A 21,033-nucleotide genomic window follows, 5' to 3' on the forward strand; every position below is an offset into this window, starting at 1 on the left:
ATGTATAGTAAAGAAGGTTAGGAGATGCGTACTCTACTGAATACCCCTTGGCTATATTTACTCGGTTATGGATTTGATTGAGGTGCATGCCCGGGATGAAACTGTACAAAGTTGCAATGAATCGAACTATGTTATGCTCATAATTATATGTATTGAATATCAATGCAGTTTTCAACTGTTACGGTCCTCCATAAATGGACCCGGAATCAACGAAGAGTGGAGATACTTGGGTATGTAGCTTGGGCATAGAAGAAATCCAAAGCCAGTATTACATCGGTTACTTCCATATGCCCATATAATGACTCAGAGCAATTGGAAAATCTACTATTCAAGGTATTCTGAGACTAAATGAAAACAATTAGGTCAGATTCTCTAATCAATTTTGCTACCGCACCAGTCTACCTAATACACCGCATAATTAGAAAAACACCAACAAAGAGAGCACAATTCCCACAAATAAATCATAAATCATCATTTCAAAATGCATCAATTCGTTAATAGCAAGGCATTCGCCCCACTGAGGGTCATATAACGGGATTCTAAATAAATGTGTCCCGGACTAAAGATAAAAAGAGCAAGAAAGCGGACACAGACAAGCACAGACAAAACAAATAAACACGAAGCACCAGAAGAAAATCACATCCCAAAAAGATACAGATACGCCAAATAGGTTGTAGTATGATATGTTGGTTGTAAGATCATGAATCAATAACACCGTTCCCCCGAACCAATAGCGCCGACAATAACCAAAACCAGAGAGTGCAGGGCACGCCCCCACCGGGAGTGCCTGATCATGCAGGGATACCCAAACCGAACCAAACCAAACCGTCCCAATGCTAGAAAGTGGGGAGAGAAGAATATCGTCGCCCAGGGTGGAAGTAAATCCCGTGTCTCGTTGTCGGGGGGTGTCCATATGGAGAGCATGGGTGCTGGGAGCCAGGACTTTCCGTAAGATAGTATGATGGTGGGTGGACTAGGGCGATGGTAAAGGCCACCACCCATAAATATTGACAAGAAGTGATTGAAAAGGAAAAAAATATTGCGAGAGAACCGAAATCGATGACGGTGAAGAAAATCCTGAATCAAGCGCAACGGGGAAAAATATGCACGAGCGTGGCGCTGTCGTCATTGATGTGTTTCTGATTATGCATAAGCTGACTGCCGTCTTCCCGCTGGGGGATGGCGGTGGTCGTTGTAGTAGTGAGATCGACCGGGCGAAACGTGGACGTCGTTGGGTCGAATCTCACGAGTGTACTTAACGTCCTGGGCCCGAGGGCGAGCTGTGTACTCGACATCATCGTACTGGCGCACAGGCCGCACAGAGCGGACCTCTATGCGGGGAGACTCTGCCTCAAAAGTGGCAAAGGTGCTGGCTCGCTTGGGCGCCATACGAGCCCGTTCGGGAGATACCGAGCGGTACTTGGCGGGTTTCGCAGGCTCGATGATAACCGCGTCGGGGACAATCTTGTAGCGGGCGGTCGTCTTGGGGGAGGAGCCCCTGGCGGGCATCTCGGGGGTACTGGGGCTGGAGTAACCAGAGTCGTAGCGTCTTGAGGGTCGTGTGGGGATTTGCTCGCGGGACATTTTCTCCAGGGAGGGCTCTTCGCGGCTAGAACCCTCTCGTTTGGGACGAGTGAAGCCAGCCGAGGTGGTGGCGCGGGCTCCAAACAAGGAAGGGCGGATAGAGGACTTGTAGCCGGGAGAGGTGGAGGAAGTAGGCATCTTGGGCACCTTGAACTCTTCACGCTCCCGTCGCGGGGACTCGAGGTGTTCCCACGAGTTGTTACGTGAGGAAGACTGATTCCGGGTCGAGCGGGAGGACCGAGCCGCGCGCCGACTGGTATTCATCTCTGGTTCGGCTGACTCGTAACCATGGTGTCGCTGTGGGGACCGAGACCCCCGCGGGGCTTCATGCTTGGAGCGTTGAATGTGCTCCTCAGCCAGGTACTGCTGCCTGTCAAACTTATGGCCGGTGTATCGGCTGGGCAGCTCATCTTCTTCATCATCGTCATCGTAGGAACGACCACGGCGTCGCATAGACTCCGCTGGCCGGGATCGGGATTCCCGAGGTTCTCGAGACTCACGGGGCTCGCGGGATCGGTGAGCCGGCTTCTTAAGACGTACGTAGATATCGGAGCCACTAGATTCGGAACCGCTGTCGGAGTCTGCATACGAATCATAGTTGTCGTATTTGACGCTGGCTTGGCGGCGGCGCTCGCGGTCGCGTTGCTTGGCTTGATCAGCCAGCTTTGCTTTGGTTGTCTCGCGCAGCTCTTTGGCGGCTCGATAGCTGCTAACGGGCGTACGAGCTTTCTTCTTATCTTCGGTCGGTTTCGACTTGGATCGCATGCCAAACTCCTCGTACTTGCGCGACATTGAACGGGGCTCCTCTGTGTACCGCAATTCCTCATCCAAGAGGATATCCACTGGCACTCGTTCCTCAAAGACACGACCTTCTCGCACTTCACGGGAAGCTCCACTTCCACTGCCTCGTGGAGAGGAGAACGGTGTTGACTCGGCGGTCCGTCTGCGCCTCTCGAGCAATTCCCGCTTGAGCTCTGCTAGCTTGGCCTTTTGATCGTAGCGGGCGCGGCGTGTCTCATCAGAGAGTGTTTCGTAGGCCTGTTGCACTTGCTGGAACTCGTCTTGAGCGGCAATTCGTTGGGATTCATCTTGCACCTTGTCGGGATGGCATTTCAATACTCGTTTTCGATGGGCACCTCGGATTTCGGCGACGGTAGCATCCTTGGAAACGCCCAGCACCACATATGGGTCCAGATCGGGTGGCGAAGTCATGTTCCGGGGGGGGGAAGGAGGTCTGTGATCAGGGGTATCAAGGGGGTTATTTGGGTAGATTCCAGTCAACCATCAACAGGGTGGTGACGCCCTGTTAGGAATTGAAGGAGATGAAGAGGGGAGAGAGAGGAGTAGGATTGAGGTTGGTGGATTGGAGAAGAGGGGAACGAAGAGGCGGTGGAGCAAGAGCGACGTATGTATGGAATGGGGGAACGGAGATCGGACAGGAATCCACATCCAGAAGATGCTGGCAGGGTCCGGAATGACCGATCAGGAGAGTGTCAGGGGCAAATATAATCCAGATAGAAATACGGTCAGGAGATTGAGCCGAAGCCGACCATCTAATCCTCAGCTAATCTGGATTTTTTTGATTTTTTCACAAGATGGAAGGATTAGAAATGGGCGCTGGAAGGTCGGCGGCGGTCGGGGGGGGAAAGGAGAGTCGGGATCGGGGCCGTTCCAATAAAAGAAAATCGAAAAACACAAAAAGGTACAGGGACTGGATCTTTCGGTGTCTCGGTCAGAATCCGTCAGGGTGACCAACTTTAGAATCAGAATTAGAGTGGTCGTAGTGATGTAAGAATATAGCAGATTAATTTGAAAATCCGATGGTCATCCAAGACCGTCGCTGAATGTAGTGCAGTACTCAGGATACCAAAATATACCAGAATATACCACGAATATACCACGAATATACCACGAATATACCACGGATATACCACGGATATAGAGTGGATGCCACTGGAGGTACTGTCCGTCTGGTATTGGTATGGTAACGTGGCTGGTATTGGTGGATGATGCTGAGGGCAGGCACAAGTTCTTCGACTCCGCCACTGCAAACTACCGACACGCCAGTGCGGTGGCGGTTGAAGATACTGCGTGGAATGTCTCCAGAACTGGCCTGGGTCGCCTCACTTCCTCCTCGCTCCGTACTGGATGCCCAACACAAGAGGGCACTCGTCTCAGAGAGAGAGAGAGAGAAACAAAAAGCAGGAAAGAAAGTGAAGGAGTGGTAAGAGAGTGTCTATCACAGTGTGGACTGAACTTGGAGAATGATCACTACCATGTCATCATTCTTGTTTTCTTTCCATTCCCTGGACAGGTCCTCCTACTAATACCGCCATGAGCGCAGTGCAAATCCTCCAAAAAGACCTCCAAAAAGTCTCAACAAAAAAGCGAGGCAATGTCACCCTCCACACAGGGCCCAGGGGCCTATCACTCATCACCCCCAACGCCCTCCTGGCTAGGCGCTAGTTGCGCCGCCCTGACTGGTGTGTCTTCACCATCTTCCACAAGGCCGGTGCGTCTCGAATCCGATTTGTCTGATTTGGCCTGGGCCCTGTCCGCCAATCACACGGGCGTGGTATTTCCGTGGAGTTACGGGGATGGGGCAGATCCCACTTCCAAAGTCAGTCTACTCCATTATGATTCGGAGTCTAAACGTACGGAGGGAGAACAGGTCTACCAGTCGTCCGTCTAAAGTGGGGCAGTCAATCAAACACGAGGGAAAATCCGCTCGCTCTCCATTCCTCAGGGATCGACTCTGAGAATCATCATTACACATCTGATTCTGATTGATTATGCTTGTGATGTCGATGATCCCAGTCTCTCGAAGCAGAGTGACACGGGATGGTCACTGCTAATTCCACTGCCCCGCATTATTATTATTGTTCGGTTCGGTCTGCACCAACTTCAGTCACCGAGCTAAAGTTTTCCCCAAGGATGCTTGCTACCTACGTCCGTAGGGGAGTTTCCCTAGTTACGTATGTTGCTAGTTAGTAGTCCGTGGCATGGCTGGCTTGCTACGTCTCGGGAGAACCAAGTCTCAGACCTGCAGATTTACCGCTGCTTGACAGGGTTGGACCAATTCCAAGGCCCCTCCCCAAGTTCCAACTGACACTGCCTCCTGACAGGTACTGGAGTATGTACCCCACGGCAGCCTTGATCGCTTTACCGGGGCTTATTCAGGGCCTATCATTTCTTCTTTTCTCATCTTTATCATTCATTCCTATTGTAATGGCTATAGTTTGTTGGTTGGTCAACGCCTACGCACGCCTCAAGTCAGTCGCCCCTGGCAAGAATTCGCCCCTACTACCAACCAACAATAATGTAGAATGTCCAAACTTGCGAGATGTCCGATGTTGTCCGTTCTGGCAAGCCAATGGGATACCCCGCATCGCGCGGGTTTTTGGCCTTTCGCCTCGTCTCTTTTCGCCCTCTCGCACGCCCCACGTCAAAGCTGGCACCAGCCTTGGCTCTTGAGGCATGCGATTGGATCACTACTGTGCCTGGCGGCGCAGGTTTGGTCGGTACATGCGTCATGTATATCTCGTAAGCCAATTGTATGTAAAGTACATAGACATTCACAAACATCTGACAGAAATCCCCTCGCCACACCTGGTTCTTTTTCTGACAGGTACAACGGCAGTACGCTGACAACACTTTCATTGAATGGTACCGTAACGTGGTCCCTGGCGGTCCTTCCCTTGTCAATGTTTGGTTTCCCGAGACTCGTGGCCGGGTGGTTCCGTGGACACCTTATTTTGTGGCTTATCCTTCCAGAGTCCTGCTTGAAGAAGTTCCCAGTCCCGTTTTTCCAGGCGATGGTCCCTATATATAGAATTTGACCATGTCACCGACTTTTCCCCCGCCATTTGGGATCATCTACGTGATACAATTAATATTATTCCGCTCTCGATTCCATGTATCGCGAAGAGGAAATGCATTCCTCCAGCTATAATTGCTGCACAAAGCTGACGGGTCAGCTTGGTCAGCGTGCAGCATCAGGTGGGTGATTTAAAGTATGTACGGCGATGTATTGGGATCAAAGATCTGTCCATTCACGAGGTAGACTCTACTTTCCAGTCCAGGATCCTGCCCGGTCGCTGGAACATGACTCCCCGGCCACTTACTACGTACTACTGTAAGATTATCTCTCTCCCATTTCTACCAGATCTACGGAGTACCACTGTAGAAAATGAAAATCAGTGGGTCAACCACTCATTGTGAGACCCAAGAACGGGGCCGAGGTCGGGGACCCGCCTACAAATCGCATCGCCTTCCTCGTTCAGTCCATTCACACTGTCCCACCAGGACCCATGATCCAACGTGTCCCTCTCTGCTGTACACTTCCAATAACCCAATAGCTAGTGGCCCCCACCCTACACCTGTGTACGACTACGTGCGGAGTACCACAAACGACGGGTACTCACGACTTCCCCCAAGAAAGAGAGCTACATGAGGGTCTTTTCGGCTGTGCAGTCATTCGATCCCGATGCTGCGGTCCAGCTAGCGATTTCCTGCGAACTCATCAGCTGGATGCAGCCTGGGAAGTCTTGGACCGAGGCGGCTTTAGGTCTGGGAGTAGAGTACGTACGTAAAAATATACTGATTGAGCGATATGGATTCTTGAGGAGCATTTGTCTGAAATCGGGTAAATATTGCCCAGTCTAGTCCAATATTCTACTGTAGGTAAAACTGTCTCGGTCATTTGACGCTCGGGATAAGAAAGAGTGTGATGGATTCTGCAGCTACGCCTACATCCATTCATCCATCGATCCATGAGACCACTAATCGCCTCTCAATCTAATGGATACGAACTCACAACCCGTCAAAAGATATGTCCAAGTTTCAGCTCAGATGTAATGTTCAAACCTATCAGACTCAACCCCAGGACCTGAGTCACAAAGCCCCGCCACTCAAACAGGCTCCCACCACCTCCTTTCAATCTCGACCAGTTCTGGCCGTCAGCCACAATCCAAATTCTAATGATAAACCTCCGGTCGTATAAGCATCACTACTCAAGTTACACGCGTCCTGCCTCCCGAAACAAAGGGTTATAATGTTAATAATGTTACCTGCAAACAAGCTAGCGCTAAAAGAATCGACTGTATTATGTTTTGCATCTATAGTTAACTCATAAAAAAATACTTGCGACATTACGATCCGGACTGATGATCCGATCATCGCTAGTGGGACAAGAATCATATGATAGAATAAGGAAGTAAAGTGCTTTCAGCAACATAGCTTAAGATAGGACGCAAGAGACAAGGAGTAAGTGATGCCATGGATACGGCAACAGTGGTAGGGTAGGCCTGACTGTAAAAACAGAGATGGAAAAATATAGGCCCGAGCCCGGGATCGAACCGGGGACCTCGCGCAGTCAATGCTTTGGGTGAACCCCTGGAGGAGCTGTTAGTAACTTGATAGATGATGATTGGTTGATTGCAGGGAGAGCTTACTAAGCGCGAATCATACCACTAGACCACCCGGGCGGTTGATGTCTGAGGCATCAGATTTTGCCTTGATGAGGAAATTATTTATAGTTGACGCAAACCCAGGGCCCCGTGGCCCCGAGGGCAGGACTGAATTGTACTTTCACCTCTATATCAGAAACGATTATAACTTCAAATATACGAAACTGTAGTCCTGTTATTAGCCAGCACTAGAGCATTTCAGATATGATACACGCAACGTGTTTCCTTAAATAATCATGATAGTAAGTCGGGTTCGTTTCTAAGTAGAAGGGTATTTATCTCCTTAACCATCGAAGGCGTTCAAATGCTAGCACATTACATGTCTAGAGTAGGCTGAGCCGTCTTTGTCCGACAAACTTGATATTTATCATACAGGCTATTCAGCACATTATACTACCCCTTTAGATCTTCTAATGATCTTAGTTTCATCAAAATTAACAATCCAGCAACCATAGAACCGTTGGACCCTCGTCTTGCCACCTAGTTCTATTACTTGCATCTGATATAATATAGCTCTCAATGATGTAGCCGCTAAGCTCACCGCTATACGCGAACGAGTACTGTCAAGATCCTTAGCCACCCAGCCGCGTAGTCAAGTCCGAAACGACTAGTAGTGTCCAAATATCGAGCGCGCCTAGGGACTAACCAGGGGCCTCCAGGCCCCGACGAGGACATTAGGCAGATCATGATCGTGTAGGTCACTTCCAAGAGCCTCAAATGATATCTCCAAGTTTCGCTAAGCTAGCCGACTTACAGTGGACCACAGCCGTACCGCGAGAAAATCCAGGATACCGGGATAAAAAACGAACAAGAGAGCGTAAAGCCAAAAAATCCGACATTCCAGACATCAAATGCCCGGGTGGTCTAGTGGTATGATTCGCGCTTAGTAAGCTCTCCCTGCAATCAACCAATCATCATCTATCAAGTTACTAACAGCTCCTCCAGGGGTTCACCCAAAGCATTGACTGCGCGAGGTCCCCGGTTCGATCCCGGGCTCGGGCCTTTCTTTTTTCTTTTTGCCTCGCTCACTTTCTACAAAACCCAAACAAAGCCTTGTACGCAAACGCAGAATCTTCAATGGATGTTGTTTTGTTGAAAAAAGAATCTAGCTGACCCTTATCAAGCTGGTCACAGATTCCCTAAGTAGCAAACATCACTAAGCGAGACAGATGCCTGAAGCACCTGTCCTACTAAGTCCGCTCTGTATTAATATCTATGCCATTCAGCACTATAAACTACTCACGACTAAGCCACCATCGTTCCCTGGTACTTTCAAGCAGCTCGAGACGAATCTTTTGAAAGATAGCCCAGTCCTGGGTAGACCACGCTGACGATGGAGTAAGCAAGCCAGTATTAATGAACCATCACGAGCTAAGCTAGAGGACTCATCCAATACTCCTAGAGCTAAGCCCAGGGAACCAAATTTTGACTTAAAACGCCACCGATCACTGTCCTTTGATCTTGAAAGCTCCAGGGAAGCTACCTATAGCGAAAGCGCAGAAACTTCTTTCATGTCCACGTTCTTAGAGACCCAAGATATTTGCATGGCAGCAGCGGTAGGTCCCGCGACATTGATTTCACTGCTTAGCACCTAACAAAAAACATCTCCGTCGGCATTACGAACGAGTCATGCTCTCTCTTTTTTAGGTGCTTTAGCCATTACACTCACATTTACAAGGAGACCGAATATACAAACAGAGCCGCAGTATTGCTGCTACCTGGGTAACATAGACTCTGCTGTTGAGACACAGGTACCATCATAGCCTCACTAAGACAAGTTGCCAGAAAATTCATTCGTTGGATACAATGCGCTTACCTAGATTCTAGATTGCATAAGGCCGCCATTAGCAGTTTACGACTATGCGCATGAATAACGCAAGTTTGAGAAGGCTTGCATGCTGTTCGCACCTATTAGTAGACGAGATAGTGATATTATCTAGGATACCCTGTTTCTAATAGGCATCAGAAAACAAATAATGTGGAAGTTCTGGGAAAGCTGTGGACCTTCTGTTTTTAGGTATGGCAAGGCGGCTTGGTTGAGATCAGCCGGAGTTTAGAAAGAGCCATCTGTAGCCTGCGATTGGGCAAGGCAGTGGTGATACACCTCGACCATACATAGCATCCTCGACAATATATAGCATTTGACTGCCAGTCTCGATCATCAAATCCTAGATAGCCACCAAGCCCTATGTCATGCCTTGCACCTGCTAAGAAGAGCGATGTGCAGCATTCACTCCATCGGCAGCACTTGAATGGCCGCAGTACACGGGCGAGTGCTTAATATTGATGGACATCACGCCCTCCGACAGGGCGACCATGCATCCATCGCACTCCCACACGTCGGGGGTGCATCTGACCCCTAAATTATCCTCGGTCTAACCCTCCTCTCCCGATGCGGCATTTACAACCGCAGGCAGTCTTCTCGAAGCAGTCTTATCACGACGGTAAATCATTTTGTGCGCACGGCACCTGTGAGCAGGTGCTGCTGTGCATATTGCATATTGTGGCTTGGGGGGCCACTCCGATCCGGTGCATGTTCTAGTGTCAAGCAGGACGTTCGTAAAGAGCTTTGACCCTCTGCATGTCGATGGTTGGTCGCTTTGATGCATGTATACCTCTTATAGCGACCCGGCTGGAGGGGAACTGGCGCGTCTGGCGATGCTGTCGGACACTAAAGGCTTGCATCATTTATTGTTTACGAGCTGGCCGTTGCCTACTATTGGTAGCGGGATTGGACCTACCTACCAGTACCTGGACTCTTGCAGGTTTACGATGCAGCTTGCTTCAAGGCTATGAGGCTGCGAGGCTGGGACCCGTCGGACTGGCTAACGGACCCGAGTAATGCTCCGGGGGGTGCCCTGATCGGCCTTCGAATCGAAGATGTCTGAGCTTAGTGTCTTCTGCAATATTTCTGCATAGTAAGCTACCCGTATATCAAAGAGATTACTTGATAATGCTGCTAGGATATATTATCAGAGTGGTACTATCATTTTCAAGTTCTTCTACTCTAAACACAGCGACCCCGCACTAGTACAGTAAGTCGCAAGCCCCGAATCTCTCTATGGTCCATCATCCCTCATACATCACGCTATATGTCCATTTGCGCCGTTGTGCATCTGACAGATCGCCCGCCCGCCAAAGCCGCCGCAAAAAGTGTGACATCGCCTCCCCCATCACATCTCCCCCCTCCACCTCAGTCATCTGCACTGCAAATCTCGCAAATCCCCCAAACCTAAAGCCCATCTCCCCGGTCTCGACCCCTCCCTCAGGATTCCAACCTGTAAAGCCTATCACCTAGGGCGCCTATATACGCCCTCTCAGTGGTTACCCACGCAATAACCGGAAGCCCCTCTGCGCCAACCATGTGCTACGTCTCAGACCCTCTCCTCACACTTGTGGCCTGTTAAGACGCAAGGCAGATCATCTGAACTACAGGGAGTGGTTTCTTCAGCAGGTTTTGTCGGGTCGCTCGTAGAGAGGTTGAAGGAAGGGACGTACTACCTGCTTCATCTAGTAGACTGTTCGGTAGATCATAGGCCTATTAGAGGGATTGATCTATTATGCATGAGTCTAGTGTTGTGTTTTGATTTCTAGAACGGTGGCTGAATTGGAGAGCTGATGGATTGTTTAATTTAATGGAACATGGATGACGCACGGGTTGATAATTGCATATCTGATCTAACTTAGCTTGAGGCTTCTAGTGTTGAGCGTACCTTTTGTGCTTCTCATATTTTGGACTAGAATCCGGCCCTACATCGGGTTCGCGCTGGCAAGTAGCTGTGAAGATGATCTATGTGTGACCTGAGGCTACTCGCCGGGGGAGCCTGTTCCTTCGTCTGGGACTTTCCACTACCAAGATGGCCCATGGAGCGAGAAAAGAGCCATAAGAAGAATCTCACTTTCAAAGCCACAAAGCATAGCATTGCAGCGGTTCTGGTAGATACAGAATAGGGCCATCCCGACAGAAGCAGCGGCCACACCAACATTCCACGCCAGGACATCTGATATTCCAAGATACAGAACTTTCCCTTGCTCTATCAAGATATGCAGATTGTCTATGACCTCTTCGATGGACATGGCGTGGTCCTACCACTGTATTAAGGATATCAATCCATGCCGTCTTCAGTTTGGCGAACAGATCCCGGACCGTCATATACAGGCTTCGTTGGTTATTTCTGCAGTGATTGGGTGTTTTTCCCGAGCATAGCTCACACGTCCGGTATTCAAACGTATATTCAGTCGTAGTAACCGACTAGTTGCGATTTTCACTGGCTTCCATCCGTTCTCCTATTCAAATCTCGGATTCCTGATTTTGATAGTGGCTTGCCGTATCGATGAAATTGCCTTCGGAAGCCACATAAGCGTCAAGCAGCTTGAATGCCTGCTGGTTGTTCATTGAGCCCATGAAGGATGACCAGGAATCTCCGAGTGACACAGAGCCTAGCTGAAGAGAGAAGACGCGGATGCCACATTTGGAAGACAGAATGGGCTATCGATCTAGCTCTGTTGGTGGTTGAGGTATGTTAAAGTTCATGTTAGTTGACAAAGCAATACTGAGAAATATAGTCCATGGAACGAGTTAAAAGATTGCTGGACAAAGTGGGTTGTCTACCGAATCTATCCACCATCTTATATACATGCTGCAACCAGCGATTTACATTCAGGATTAGCTGAGAGAAGCTGGCCAGAGATAATTAAACACTTCAGTCTAGGTGAGCGTAAAGCTGCTGTGTCAGGGCTCAGTAGGCTACGAAAATCCTCAAGATGCCTTATGTAGAGTTTGATCTTGCTCGAGGTACGAGAATTCCCTCTTTCTGGAAACCTTTACGACATATGAGGAATATCGATTTAGCCTCACTTTGACGTCAATCAGAAACATCCTTTCTCGACGACTGCTGCCCCAGCGAACATTCCTAATCATTGCCGAATGGCATTGCCAATGAAATACGATGCCTGGGCAAATTTCGTTTGGAATAAGTCCTCCAGAACAGGACGAAGACCCCACACCAAGCCCCGAACGGGCTGTCAAAGTTGTAACAAGTTAAATTAAAATGCGACGAGCACTATCCTGGCGGTCGTAGATGCTCCGAATGGAAAAATGGAACGTGTTTACGATAGCGAAATCCCCTCGTCATTGCAAGGATCTCCCCAATCGGAACCTCAACCAAGGGCCATGGAAAGTTCGCGGAAACATCAAGCCACGATTTTCAGTGGGATTTTGGGATTTCACACTGGCGAAGTCGTTGACAGACCATATCGGCGGTCGGCACGTGTTCCGTGCGGCCATATCTAGTGTCGACCATCTGATGCAGAACTTCGATCAACTGTAACCATGATACGCTCGCAACTTCACTTGAAAGGGGCATTTTTACCAATACATACTCCCAAAATGCGTTGCCACACCAACTTTGCAGCAAATCTTGCCGGCTCTATCTTCTCGGCATCTGCAATATATCAAATCCCATTGCCAAGCTCACCGAAAGTTTATGACTTCCATCATGTTGCTTCACAAGTTACATCTCTTCTCAATAGAAAGCTGGAGCGGGTCCCGTCGGGGCTCCAGAACAAAGGCACAATATATGCAGTCTGCCTCATTGGCAACCTGAATTCCTTCGCCTCAGATGACTCTTGCTCCTGAAAGGTCTTAGGACTTATAAAATACGCCCGAGGTGAAGGAGTCACCGCTTCACACACTGATCACAAGAATACAGAAGGAGAGTTCTCCTCTAAAGAATTGAACATTACTCCACCTTTTCTTCTCGAGCTCTGCGAAGTCACACAATGTAACCTTACCAGGTGATAAGCCTTATTATACGCTATATCTATCTCTAGTTCTAAACCGTTAAAAATCTATTAATATAACATAGTCGCTACATATCCTATACTAGATTACACCACAACACTAGGTGACGGTAAATTGGGCGCTGAAAATGGTTACTTCTGACGCCACTTTAAGCGTCCATTTTACCAAGAATCTTAGTCACCATAATGCACGTGATCCAACACGACCCTTTTTAGTATATACTCACTGAGCACTCAGGGTTGCTCAGTGATCAGCTCACCCTTCACTCAGGGAGCTCAGGGAAGACGATCAGGTGTGTCGTAATGGCCTGCCCTGTCCGTAATCCGCTTGTAGCCGCTTATTACCAAATTAGAAAGGTCTTTTTTTGGCGCTGAAATATCTCAGCCCTCCCTTTCCTCTAATATTTAATGAGTCTATCCCGCACCATCAGCTCGTAGAAATTGCTCGGTGGACTGCGTAAAAGAGAGAGGAGGGCCTTACTACTCTTTGGATTCTTCTGAACTCCAGTCTTTACTATTTCCTTTCGTCATCCAATTGTTCTTCGGCGGCCTCAGTGCTTGCCCACCTTCTTTGGCCGAAGCTGTTACTTCCTGAGGCATGTCTATTTTGAACCATCCTGCTTCAAAGAAGAAGCATGTCCGCAGCCCGGAGTATTATCGACGGCGCCGCCAGCAACTGGAGAAAGGTATTGTTCAGAAGCGACATGCCGTTTCAACCAAAAACAACATCCAGTCAATCAAAAGAAAATGGGTCAGATAAGCCTAGCTTTGGACCTTACCTTTCGGGATTCTTCTAACAGAGTCAGACACTGTGCCCATTTAGGGGAGGACCCTCTCCAATTCCTTGTCATGGCACAGAAAGAAGATGTCATGCTTTTTCTGGAGTGGATGCTTGACAACTCCAATATCAAAAAGTTTAGCGCTTTACATGAGAACTGGAGGTTATGGTGCTAGCTCTATCGCAAAGCCGTGGGACGAAGCCTCCATGCGAAGTGCTGCCAGGACATCAATAATGTGAGTGACTATGCCTCTCTTACTATTAGTGGGTTCTGACAAAGAGCGATAGTATATGAAAGAACATTTGGTCACACATTATAACCTCGACATGTCCGTTGGAGAGAAACCCGTCATGAAAGTTGATGACCTGTATATTGTCCTTCATCACCATTGGACAAAGGACACAACGCCGTATCCTGATGGTCGGCAAATCATCCAGCTCGCCTTCCTTCTCTTAGTGTCGGCTTATACGGCAAGCCGGCCAGGGGCTCTAGTTGACGTCGAAAAGAATGAGCGAACCAACGTTCAACACTTCTTTGACAACGCGGACGATGGCAGAGAAGCTGAAGCTGAAGATTGGGACCTCAGAAATGAGGATCTTAAAACTCTTTGTTATGGCCAGATCAGCTTGATTTTGTTACTAAATCCTGGCGGCATCCGTGATCACCTTGTCATGGAAGTCGACTTAAAGCATACAAAGGGTCATCATATCAGACCAAAAAGGTGAGTGGTGTTATGGCTTTGATCGTGCATCAGCAGACTAACAATGTCTGAAAGGAAAATATATTTGATGTCCGGGGTGAAGGAGCCAATATTCGATGTCATACTTCTTGTGCTTGCAATGGCTATTCTTGACGATGCATTCGTATCGGACATACGTTCCATTCAGGATACCTTCAGCACCCGTGTTCGCTATCCGCGCCGCTCCCTGAAGATGCGTTTCAAACCAGACAAACTCAACGTGCCTATCTGTCGGCAACCTATTTCAAGCGCCTCCGGGATGAGCACTGATGGCATGAAGCCTCCCAAGTACCACACGTATCTATATTTTCTCCAGCGGCTGAGTTTGGCAGTTGGTATGATTCGGGCAATGAGACCTTACGACCTCCGGCGAGGTACAGGCGAGGCTGTCGATAGTAAGTCCTGTTACCTCCCCGAGGTAGTAGCTTTTCGGAACCAACGCAGGAACTTCGATCAGAAACTGCATCGCTTCCCTTGCTCCAACAAGTGATGGGTCATGTCTATGCCAGCACGTTCCAGAAATACATGGACGAACGTGTCCAGACCCATGTTCAGGCCGCATTTCTTGGGATACCTTCTGAGGATGCGTTAATGAACATTCTGAGCCACCAGAGTCGCTACATTGACCCTCGAGCCCCGTCCACATATGACGACTTGCCTGAGAGTATGGTAGCGTCTCTATCAAATCATCCTGAGATAGTACGACTCCAGCAAATGCGTGATTCCCTCGCCGTGGAAGCCAGAGCACTATCAACGGCAGAAATTGACTGGCTGAAAACCATTCGCCGAATGCCTTCGTCGGAGGTATGGTCTCGATGTTGAAGGAGCCAAGATTGGATATCTCAAAGCTCAAGGATCGTGGTTTGCCCATCCTAGATTCTAAGAATGCCGGTATATTCTTCATGTAGCGTCGCATGAGACCTATCCAGTTATACCGCGCAACATGGGTGTCCGACTCGCTTACCGAATACGTTGAAAAAACTGGGCGGGCTCTGAACCAGCTAGTCCTGTTGGAGAAATAGTAGCAAAATCAACCCCATTCCCAGTTGTCACTTTCAGCAATGCTTCTTCTCACTCTTCTCGAATATGGGACTTATTGAGGTGGAAGTCGTATTTGAAGATCCTGTCAGACATTCATGCCTCTTTGGAAGACCCACATGTGAGTTGTCTGCCCAGGGACTCGGGTTCTATTCTCCCAACCATTTCCCCCTCATTCCCCGACATCTCATCAACCATCATCTGCTCATAATCTTTCTTCCATTCCTCATACGTCCGATACAGGTACTTCTGGACCCCCGCATGGTTACGATAGTATGTCTCATGATTGATCTCGCAGACACCCTCCTCCTTTCCCTTGTGGTCGATGCAGAAAGCCCGATTGCATAGAAGACATAGTTGGGTTGGGAGGTTGTCTTTAAGATGTGGCTTTCTCAACCGCATTCTATCATGAATGTGGCAGGGTCCAGCATCAGAAATATAGTTCTGGAAGTTTGTTAGCCTACTGAGCTAAAATAAAGGTTGGTGTGAGGAAGGAACCATTTGTGCAAGATAGGATGGATATTGTGTTGCCGGTTTTGAACGTGGAGTCTCGCAGGAGTGAGTAATGGAAGATAGAAAGTAGGGTACATAAATGGGAAGAGGTTGCATGATATTTAATTGAGGTTGTCTTGGGGTTGGTAGATTGCTAAGGTGTTGTTGTATCGCATGTCATGGCCCGCCGATACGTATCCCATGGGAATTCCCGTCTCACAAGTAGCACTGCGGAGATGTTGTCCAACTTGCAGAGCTTGGGGAGGGACAGGCTTTTTGGATATCCCCTAATTGTTCTTCTCCGCTGGATGGCCGGAATGCGTCTTCCTCTAGGTGACGCTGATGTTGGACCACCAGCGTTACTCTTTTCAAAGGCTCCGGAATTCAGCCGGCGGGGAATTGGGTCCTGTGCTTTGACGCTGACTTTTTGAATATCAAAAGCGACATGGTGACTATGGTCGGGAACAAGCGATCTAGTAGAAGGCAGGCTGGAAGGAGACTCATCTGTAGACATGTCAGATTGGTAAGCCCTGTCTTCAGGAGTCAGCAATGAAGTAGCCAAAGGTCAGGAAGTAGCCAGACACCACGCTAGATTGATACATAGCAATTGCTATGGTGGGAGGTAATGAGCCCCTATTTTTGTGGTACGTGAGGTGTGTCCATCAGCAGCTTGTCGCGCGAGGACACAGAGCATCGAGCGGATGAGACTTGAAGCTTACTTTAGCATGACAACAACCGTCGGCACGTCGAGTCCGAGTCTGGCAAATCCTGAAACAGGCTTCGCATCTTGGTCGTTGTCGTCGTCGTCATCGTCGCCGTCGCCGTCGCCGTCGCAGGCGCGGGCGCGGGTACGGGTGCGGATATGCGACTCCATGTTCGGCTCTCAAGGCCTCTCGGGTCGCGGTGTTCTACGCCCAACATGAAAGCGACAACTTTCTGCGGGATTTTCAAGGTATTATAATTAACACATTTCAGTATGTGACACGCGACTCGCGGACAAACTCCGCCGCAGTTGACCATGGCGTGACCGGATTTGGGGCAAGGAGACCGAGTGAAGTGCATTCTCTGTCGTCGAAAGCCCCCGGGCTCCCACGCCAGAAGTCACGCCACAAACCACGCAATTACTGGACTGTGCTTGTATGTATAGCCTTACCGTGTGAACGATCTGGTTGGGGATAAAATGAAGGAGAAACACATTCTCTGAGTGCTGCATCAAATAGCCAGACAGTCTGACATCCTCTGCCATGGCTGTCCTACCCCTCATACCAAGGATTCGTAAACCACATCGCCTCATATACCTTTATTGTAGGTGAAGGATTCACATGTGTGCGCCTTTCCAAAGTACCACCAGGAATAATATTCCACGAGAAACGACCGACGATTTCCCACATGCACTCAACATTCGCGCGCGTGAGCACGACAACGCCTCTCTGTAAGCTCCCCATCAGGCCGCTGCGACCGTCATCTGCGGAACCGCCATGACATAAGCGTCGAAATCGGCCACGAGGTCGGCGGGCGCATCGGCTGTCAAGTCCGTCGCCTTCCAGCCCATGGCCAGCGCCCACGCAGCCACGCTGTCGCTCGGCGCCACGGCCGGCGTGGCCCAGTACTGCGGGACGCGCGCCCACGCGTCCGGGTCCGGCGGCGCCTGCGCCTGCCAGGCCGTGCTCGCCGCGTCGAGCGGCGCCGCCGGCAGCTGCGCGAGGACGTCCTGCGAGCTCGCCTCCGACACGTTGAAGGGCGCGAGCGGCTCGACCGTCGGCGGCGGCCAGTACGGCTTGGGCGCGATGACCGTCACCCCCAGCATGTGCTCCAGGAGCGTGTCCTTGGTGCCGTCGAGCAGCGTGTCGATGAAGTTGCCGGCGCTGCCGCCCGCGAGCGGATCTTCGTCCGACGAGTCTATTGGCGCAGCAGCCGGTCAGCAACTGATACATATGGAAGTCTTTTGCACGGCCAGATTATGAATAGAAAGGGGGACGGCAAGTAGACAGGGATTCGAGAGGGGGAAAGGACACTCACATTGCTTCCACATTGATACTGGCACTTGAGAAATGGTCTTTTGAATGCGGAAATCGGACACCGTCACATCCGACGCCGCCTCCGCGGCCGCACCTTCCTCGACTTCGGTTGGCCGTGTGACAGTGATGGTCATCACGCTGGTCAGTTTGTTTGCGTTCTGCATGGGTCGAGCATATATGGTCTGCCCGCTGCCCAGAGTCGATGCGCCACTGGTTACGCCGGCACTGTCCGATGCGAACGGGGACGTAACGCTGAACTGGAAAGCCCCGGCTCGGACCGGCCACGCCACGGTCGGCTGCGTCGTCTGGTCTTGGTTTGCTGACGTCAACAGACCACCGACACAGCTGAGCTGCTGAGCTCCGTCGATCGTGTCGAAGTCATTCTCGGGGCCACTCTGTGTTTCGGTCTCCTTGGACGCAATGGCCAAGGCAGCGGGAGCCGTTCCAGCTGACTTGGAGGCCTCGGCTTGCTTCAGGAGGTAATAGAAGTCCTTGAGGGTCACGGGATCAGGAGCACCACCTGAATTTCCAAAGTAGATGTCGAATCCAAACACCCAGAAGTCGACGTGCACGTATCCGTGAATCGGTGGCCCTTCGATGAAGAGCTGTGCTCCGATGTCGACGTTGATATGGATTGTGCAGATCCAAAGATCCAGCGTGAACTGCACTCCGACGTCGATTCCCGCGTCGCCCATGAAGTAAAAGGGTGAGAACTTGATCAGGAAGTCGGAATAGCAGTCGAAGTACGCGTACAAGGGACTGAGCGAGAGCGAAGCCTTCAGCTCGCCTCCGCCCATGGCCACCTTCGGCGTCAGGGCGAAGTACGCCTGGCCCGAGATGCTGAGGCTGTCGTCAAGCGACCAAGAGATGGCGAGTCGGGGCGCGTTGGGATAGTACGACGGCGGCGTAAAGCGAGGGTGGTAGCCGCCGACGGTAAAGACCCAGTCGCCGGCGTGCTGGTTCGAGCCGAACCAGTAGGCCAGAGCAAAGCCACCGGTGAGGTGACAGGCCGGGTCGAGGATGAAGGAGGTCGGTGCGAGCTGGCCCTGCACCAGCATCGTCCCGGCTCCAAAGTCCACAGTCGCCACGATGCCCAGCTCCACGTAAACCCACGCAGGCACGGCCTGGCTGGACTGGTCTGGCGGAGCCGGTGATGGGAAGGATACACGCACGTCCGCAAAGATGCCCAGGTTGATGTTCGATGCCGTGAACTCCACAGCAACGACGGCGCTCATGTTCAAGAGCTTGAACGCATCCACGTCAAGGCCGGCGGCAAGCCACACGGTGCCTTTCTTGGTGGTAATGCAGCCGGTCACTGGATCGAGGAGCTTTTCGATCGTGTCTAGCGGATCGGTTCCGAGCTGGGAATGGTTGACCAGCGGATACGACGTGACGGTGTCGATGGTGGGGAACTTGAGGTCCGTGTTGTAGCCGAAGCCGCCGCAGATGCCCGTAATTTCGGCAAATTCGAGCTCGACGAGCGGGCCCTCCAGCAGGCAGAACAGGCCGACCGTCTTGGTCCCGTCCGAGAGGATGCCGTAGCACCCGGCGGCCAAGAAGAGATAAGGCTCAAACGTCACTACGACGCCGCCTAGGAAGAGGTCGCCGCCGCCCGGAATGTCCTTATGCTCGAAGAGGCCGGCGATGGTGACGGGCGGCTGGGCGAACCCGAAGCCCAGGCCGCTGATCGCGGCCTTTGCGCTCGGGGGTGGAGCAGGCTGACGCCCGACTGCGTGAAGTCGAGGTCGAGGCCGAAGCCGAGCAGGGACAGGTCGATCGGACCGAGCTTGAAGGTGGCGTCCAGGAGGATTATCAGGTGACCGCCCTTGTACTGGACGCCGATGTTGGAGATGGTCAGCGGCCCGATGGTCTTGTGGAAGCTAGACATTGAGGAGTCGCTGGACGTCGTTGGCTCCTGGGGAGCTTCGCCGCGTCTTACCGTCATTTCCGAAGTCGACGCTGGAGGCGTCGTCGAACCGAAGGCGTGGTCGAGGACGACTGTCGGCTGACCGTTGATAGTAGCCACGACGCTGAACCTCAAGCCCGTGTCAATGACCGTGTCAGTGACCGTGTATGCGCCCGTGGCATTCGGCTTGTGAGTTTCTTTGAACATGAATGGCGGCTCCCCTTGCTCCAGCTTCTCATTGAGCATTGGTAGCTCCTGGCGGAGGATGCCGCTTTGGGCCTGGCCGGACTTGTCCTGGACGTAGAGGAAGTAGAGATCGTCGAAAGGTTGGGTGAAGTTCTCGACAACTGGAATCTTCGGAATGTCGAGGGGTCCAGACATTGCGGCGCGGAACACTCGCTTCGGTCCCTTCCAGCCAGCCGTGTTGTACTGGATGAATGTCATGCTAAACTTGTCAAGAATTATGTCCGTCTTGAAGACAATATAGTCGACTTCGACGCCGTTGATGAGCAGCTTCTCCTTCCAGATCTCGAGAGAAATGCCGGTATTCTGACCCAGCAGGTTGATGTTGCCAATAAAGGATGGGAGTACCACGTCCGACGTCAAGTAGCCGAGGACGGAACCAACGGTTTCCGTCGTGTCCGGCGCAAGGAGGTGTGCCTTGAAGGTCCAGTGGTCGGTCCAGTGTTCGAAAGTCAAGTCGAATTCCATTACGCCCATGAGAAGAATCCCCTCAAAGACAAAATGACTCCCATTTCCCGCGGAGTCGTAATCGTAGGTCAACTCTAGCGTGTTGATTTCGATGTGCTCGATCAGATCCATCACGCCGTTTTGGGAGTCGGCCTCGAAAAAGGAAACAATGTTCCCAAGCTTCAGCTGATCGAGGTATGCGCCAATTTGCCACGACGAATTGCCGTTTGATCTGGCATAATTGACAGAACCTCCCAGGATTGCCGGCTCGTAGTTGGCCGCGTCCCGGGCGTATATGCAAATACTGAAGTTCAGGTTCAGGGTGAAGCTAGTGGAGCTGGAACTGGTTGAGCCGGTTGAGCTGGCCGACCGATCGAGAACAAATCTCAGGTCGAGTCCAAAAGACTCCAAACTAATCTGGGGCAAGGTGGAGCCGGATGACTGCGCCAATGAGTTCCCGGAAGTATTTGATCCCATGGCAGCGTAGAATTCTACCTCCACTTGATCACCTCCTGTG

The 21,033-nt window shown here is 50.9% G+C and overlaps 6 protein-coding genes across 6 annotated transcripts; 3 read left to right on the forward strand and 3 right to left on the reverse strand.

The window, feature by feature from the left end:
• Positions 1-1,143: 1,143 nt before the first annotated feature.
• Positions 1,144-2,796, reverse strand: N7458_007951 (J domain-containing protein; the record flags this gene model as incomplete). Its single annotated transcript, XM_056911333.1, has 1 exon — positions 1,144-2,796. The coding sequence occupies one exon, from the start codon at positions 2,794-2,796 to the stop codon at positions 1,144-1,146; it is 1,653 nt and encodes a 550-aa protein (XP_056764159.1).
• Positions 2,797-10,901: 8,105 nt separating this feature from the next.
• Positions 10,902-11,129, reverse strand: N7458_007952 (aryl-alcohol dehydrogenase (AAD); the record flags this gene model as incomplete). The annotated part of the gene is made up of 1 exon (XM_056911334.1): positions 10,902-11,129. The coding sequence occupies one exon, from the start codon at positions 11,127-11,129 to the stop codon at positions 10,902-10,904; it is 228 nt and encodes a 75-aa protein (XP_056764160.1).
• Positions 11,130-13,959: 2,830 nt separating this feature from the next.
• N7458_007953 (uncharacterized protein) lies at positions 13,960-15,394 on the forward strand (the record flags this gene model as incomplete). Its single annotated transcript, XM_056911335.1, has 4 exons — positions 13,960-14,354; positions 14,409-14,767; positions 14,830-15,176; positions 15,281-15,394. 4 exons carry the CDS (start codon positions 13,960-13,962, stop codon positions 15,392-15,394), a joined length of 1,215 nt encoding a protein of 404 aa, XP_056764161.1.
• Positions 15,395-16,438: 1,044 nt separating this feature from the next.
• Positions 16,439-16,776, reverse strand: N7458_007954 (uncharacterized protein; the record flags this gene model as incomplete). Its single annotated transcript, XM_056911336.1, has 2 exons — positions 16,439-16,535; positions 16,622-16,776. The coding sequence occupies 2 exons, from the start codon at positions 16,774-16,776 to the stop codon at positions 16,439-16,441; spliced, it is 252 nt and encodes an 83-aa protein (XP_056764162.1).
• Positions 16,777-17,291: 515 nt separating this feature from the next.
• N7458_007955 (uncharacterized protein) lies at positions 17,292-19,515 on the forward strand (the record flags this gene model as incomplete). The annotated part of the gene is made up of 8 exons (XM_056911337.1): positions 17,292-17,334; positions 17,391-17,819; positions 18,045-18,211; positions 18,253-18,361; positions 18,458-18,626; positions 18,696-18,949; positions 19,038-19,219; positions 19,267-19,515. 8 exons carry the CDS (start codon positions 17,292-17,294, stop codon positions 19,513-19,515), a joined length of 1,602 nt encoding a protein of 533 aa, XP_056764163.1.
• Positions 19,516-19,761: 246 nt separating this feature from the next.
• Positions 19,762-21,003, forward strand: N7458_007956 (uncharacterized protein; the record flags this gene model as incomplete). Its single annotated transcript, XM_056911338.1, has 5 exons — positions 19,762-19,904; positions 19,943-20,015; positions 20,079-20,600; positions 20,643-20,711; positions 20,791-21,003. 5 exons carry the CDS (start codon positions 19,762-19,764, stop codon positions 21,001-21,003), a joined length of 1,020 nt encoding a protein of 339 aa, XP_056764164.1.
• Positions 21,004-21,033: the final 30 nt, after the last annotated feature.

This window comes from Penicillium daleae, assembly GCF_028827525.1.
Source record: "Penicillium daleae strain IBT 16125 chromosome Unknown utg000007l_segment0_segment0, whole genome shotgun sequence".
In the NCBI taxonomy this organism is placed as follows: Eukaryota; Fungi; Ascomycota; class Eurotiomycetes; order Eurotiales; family Aspergillaceae; genus Penicillium; species Penicillium daleae.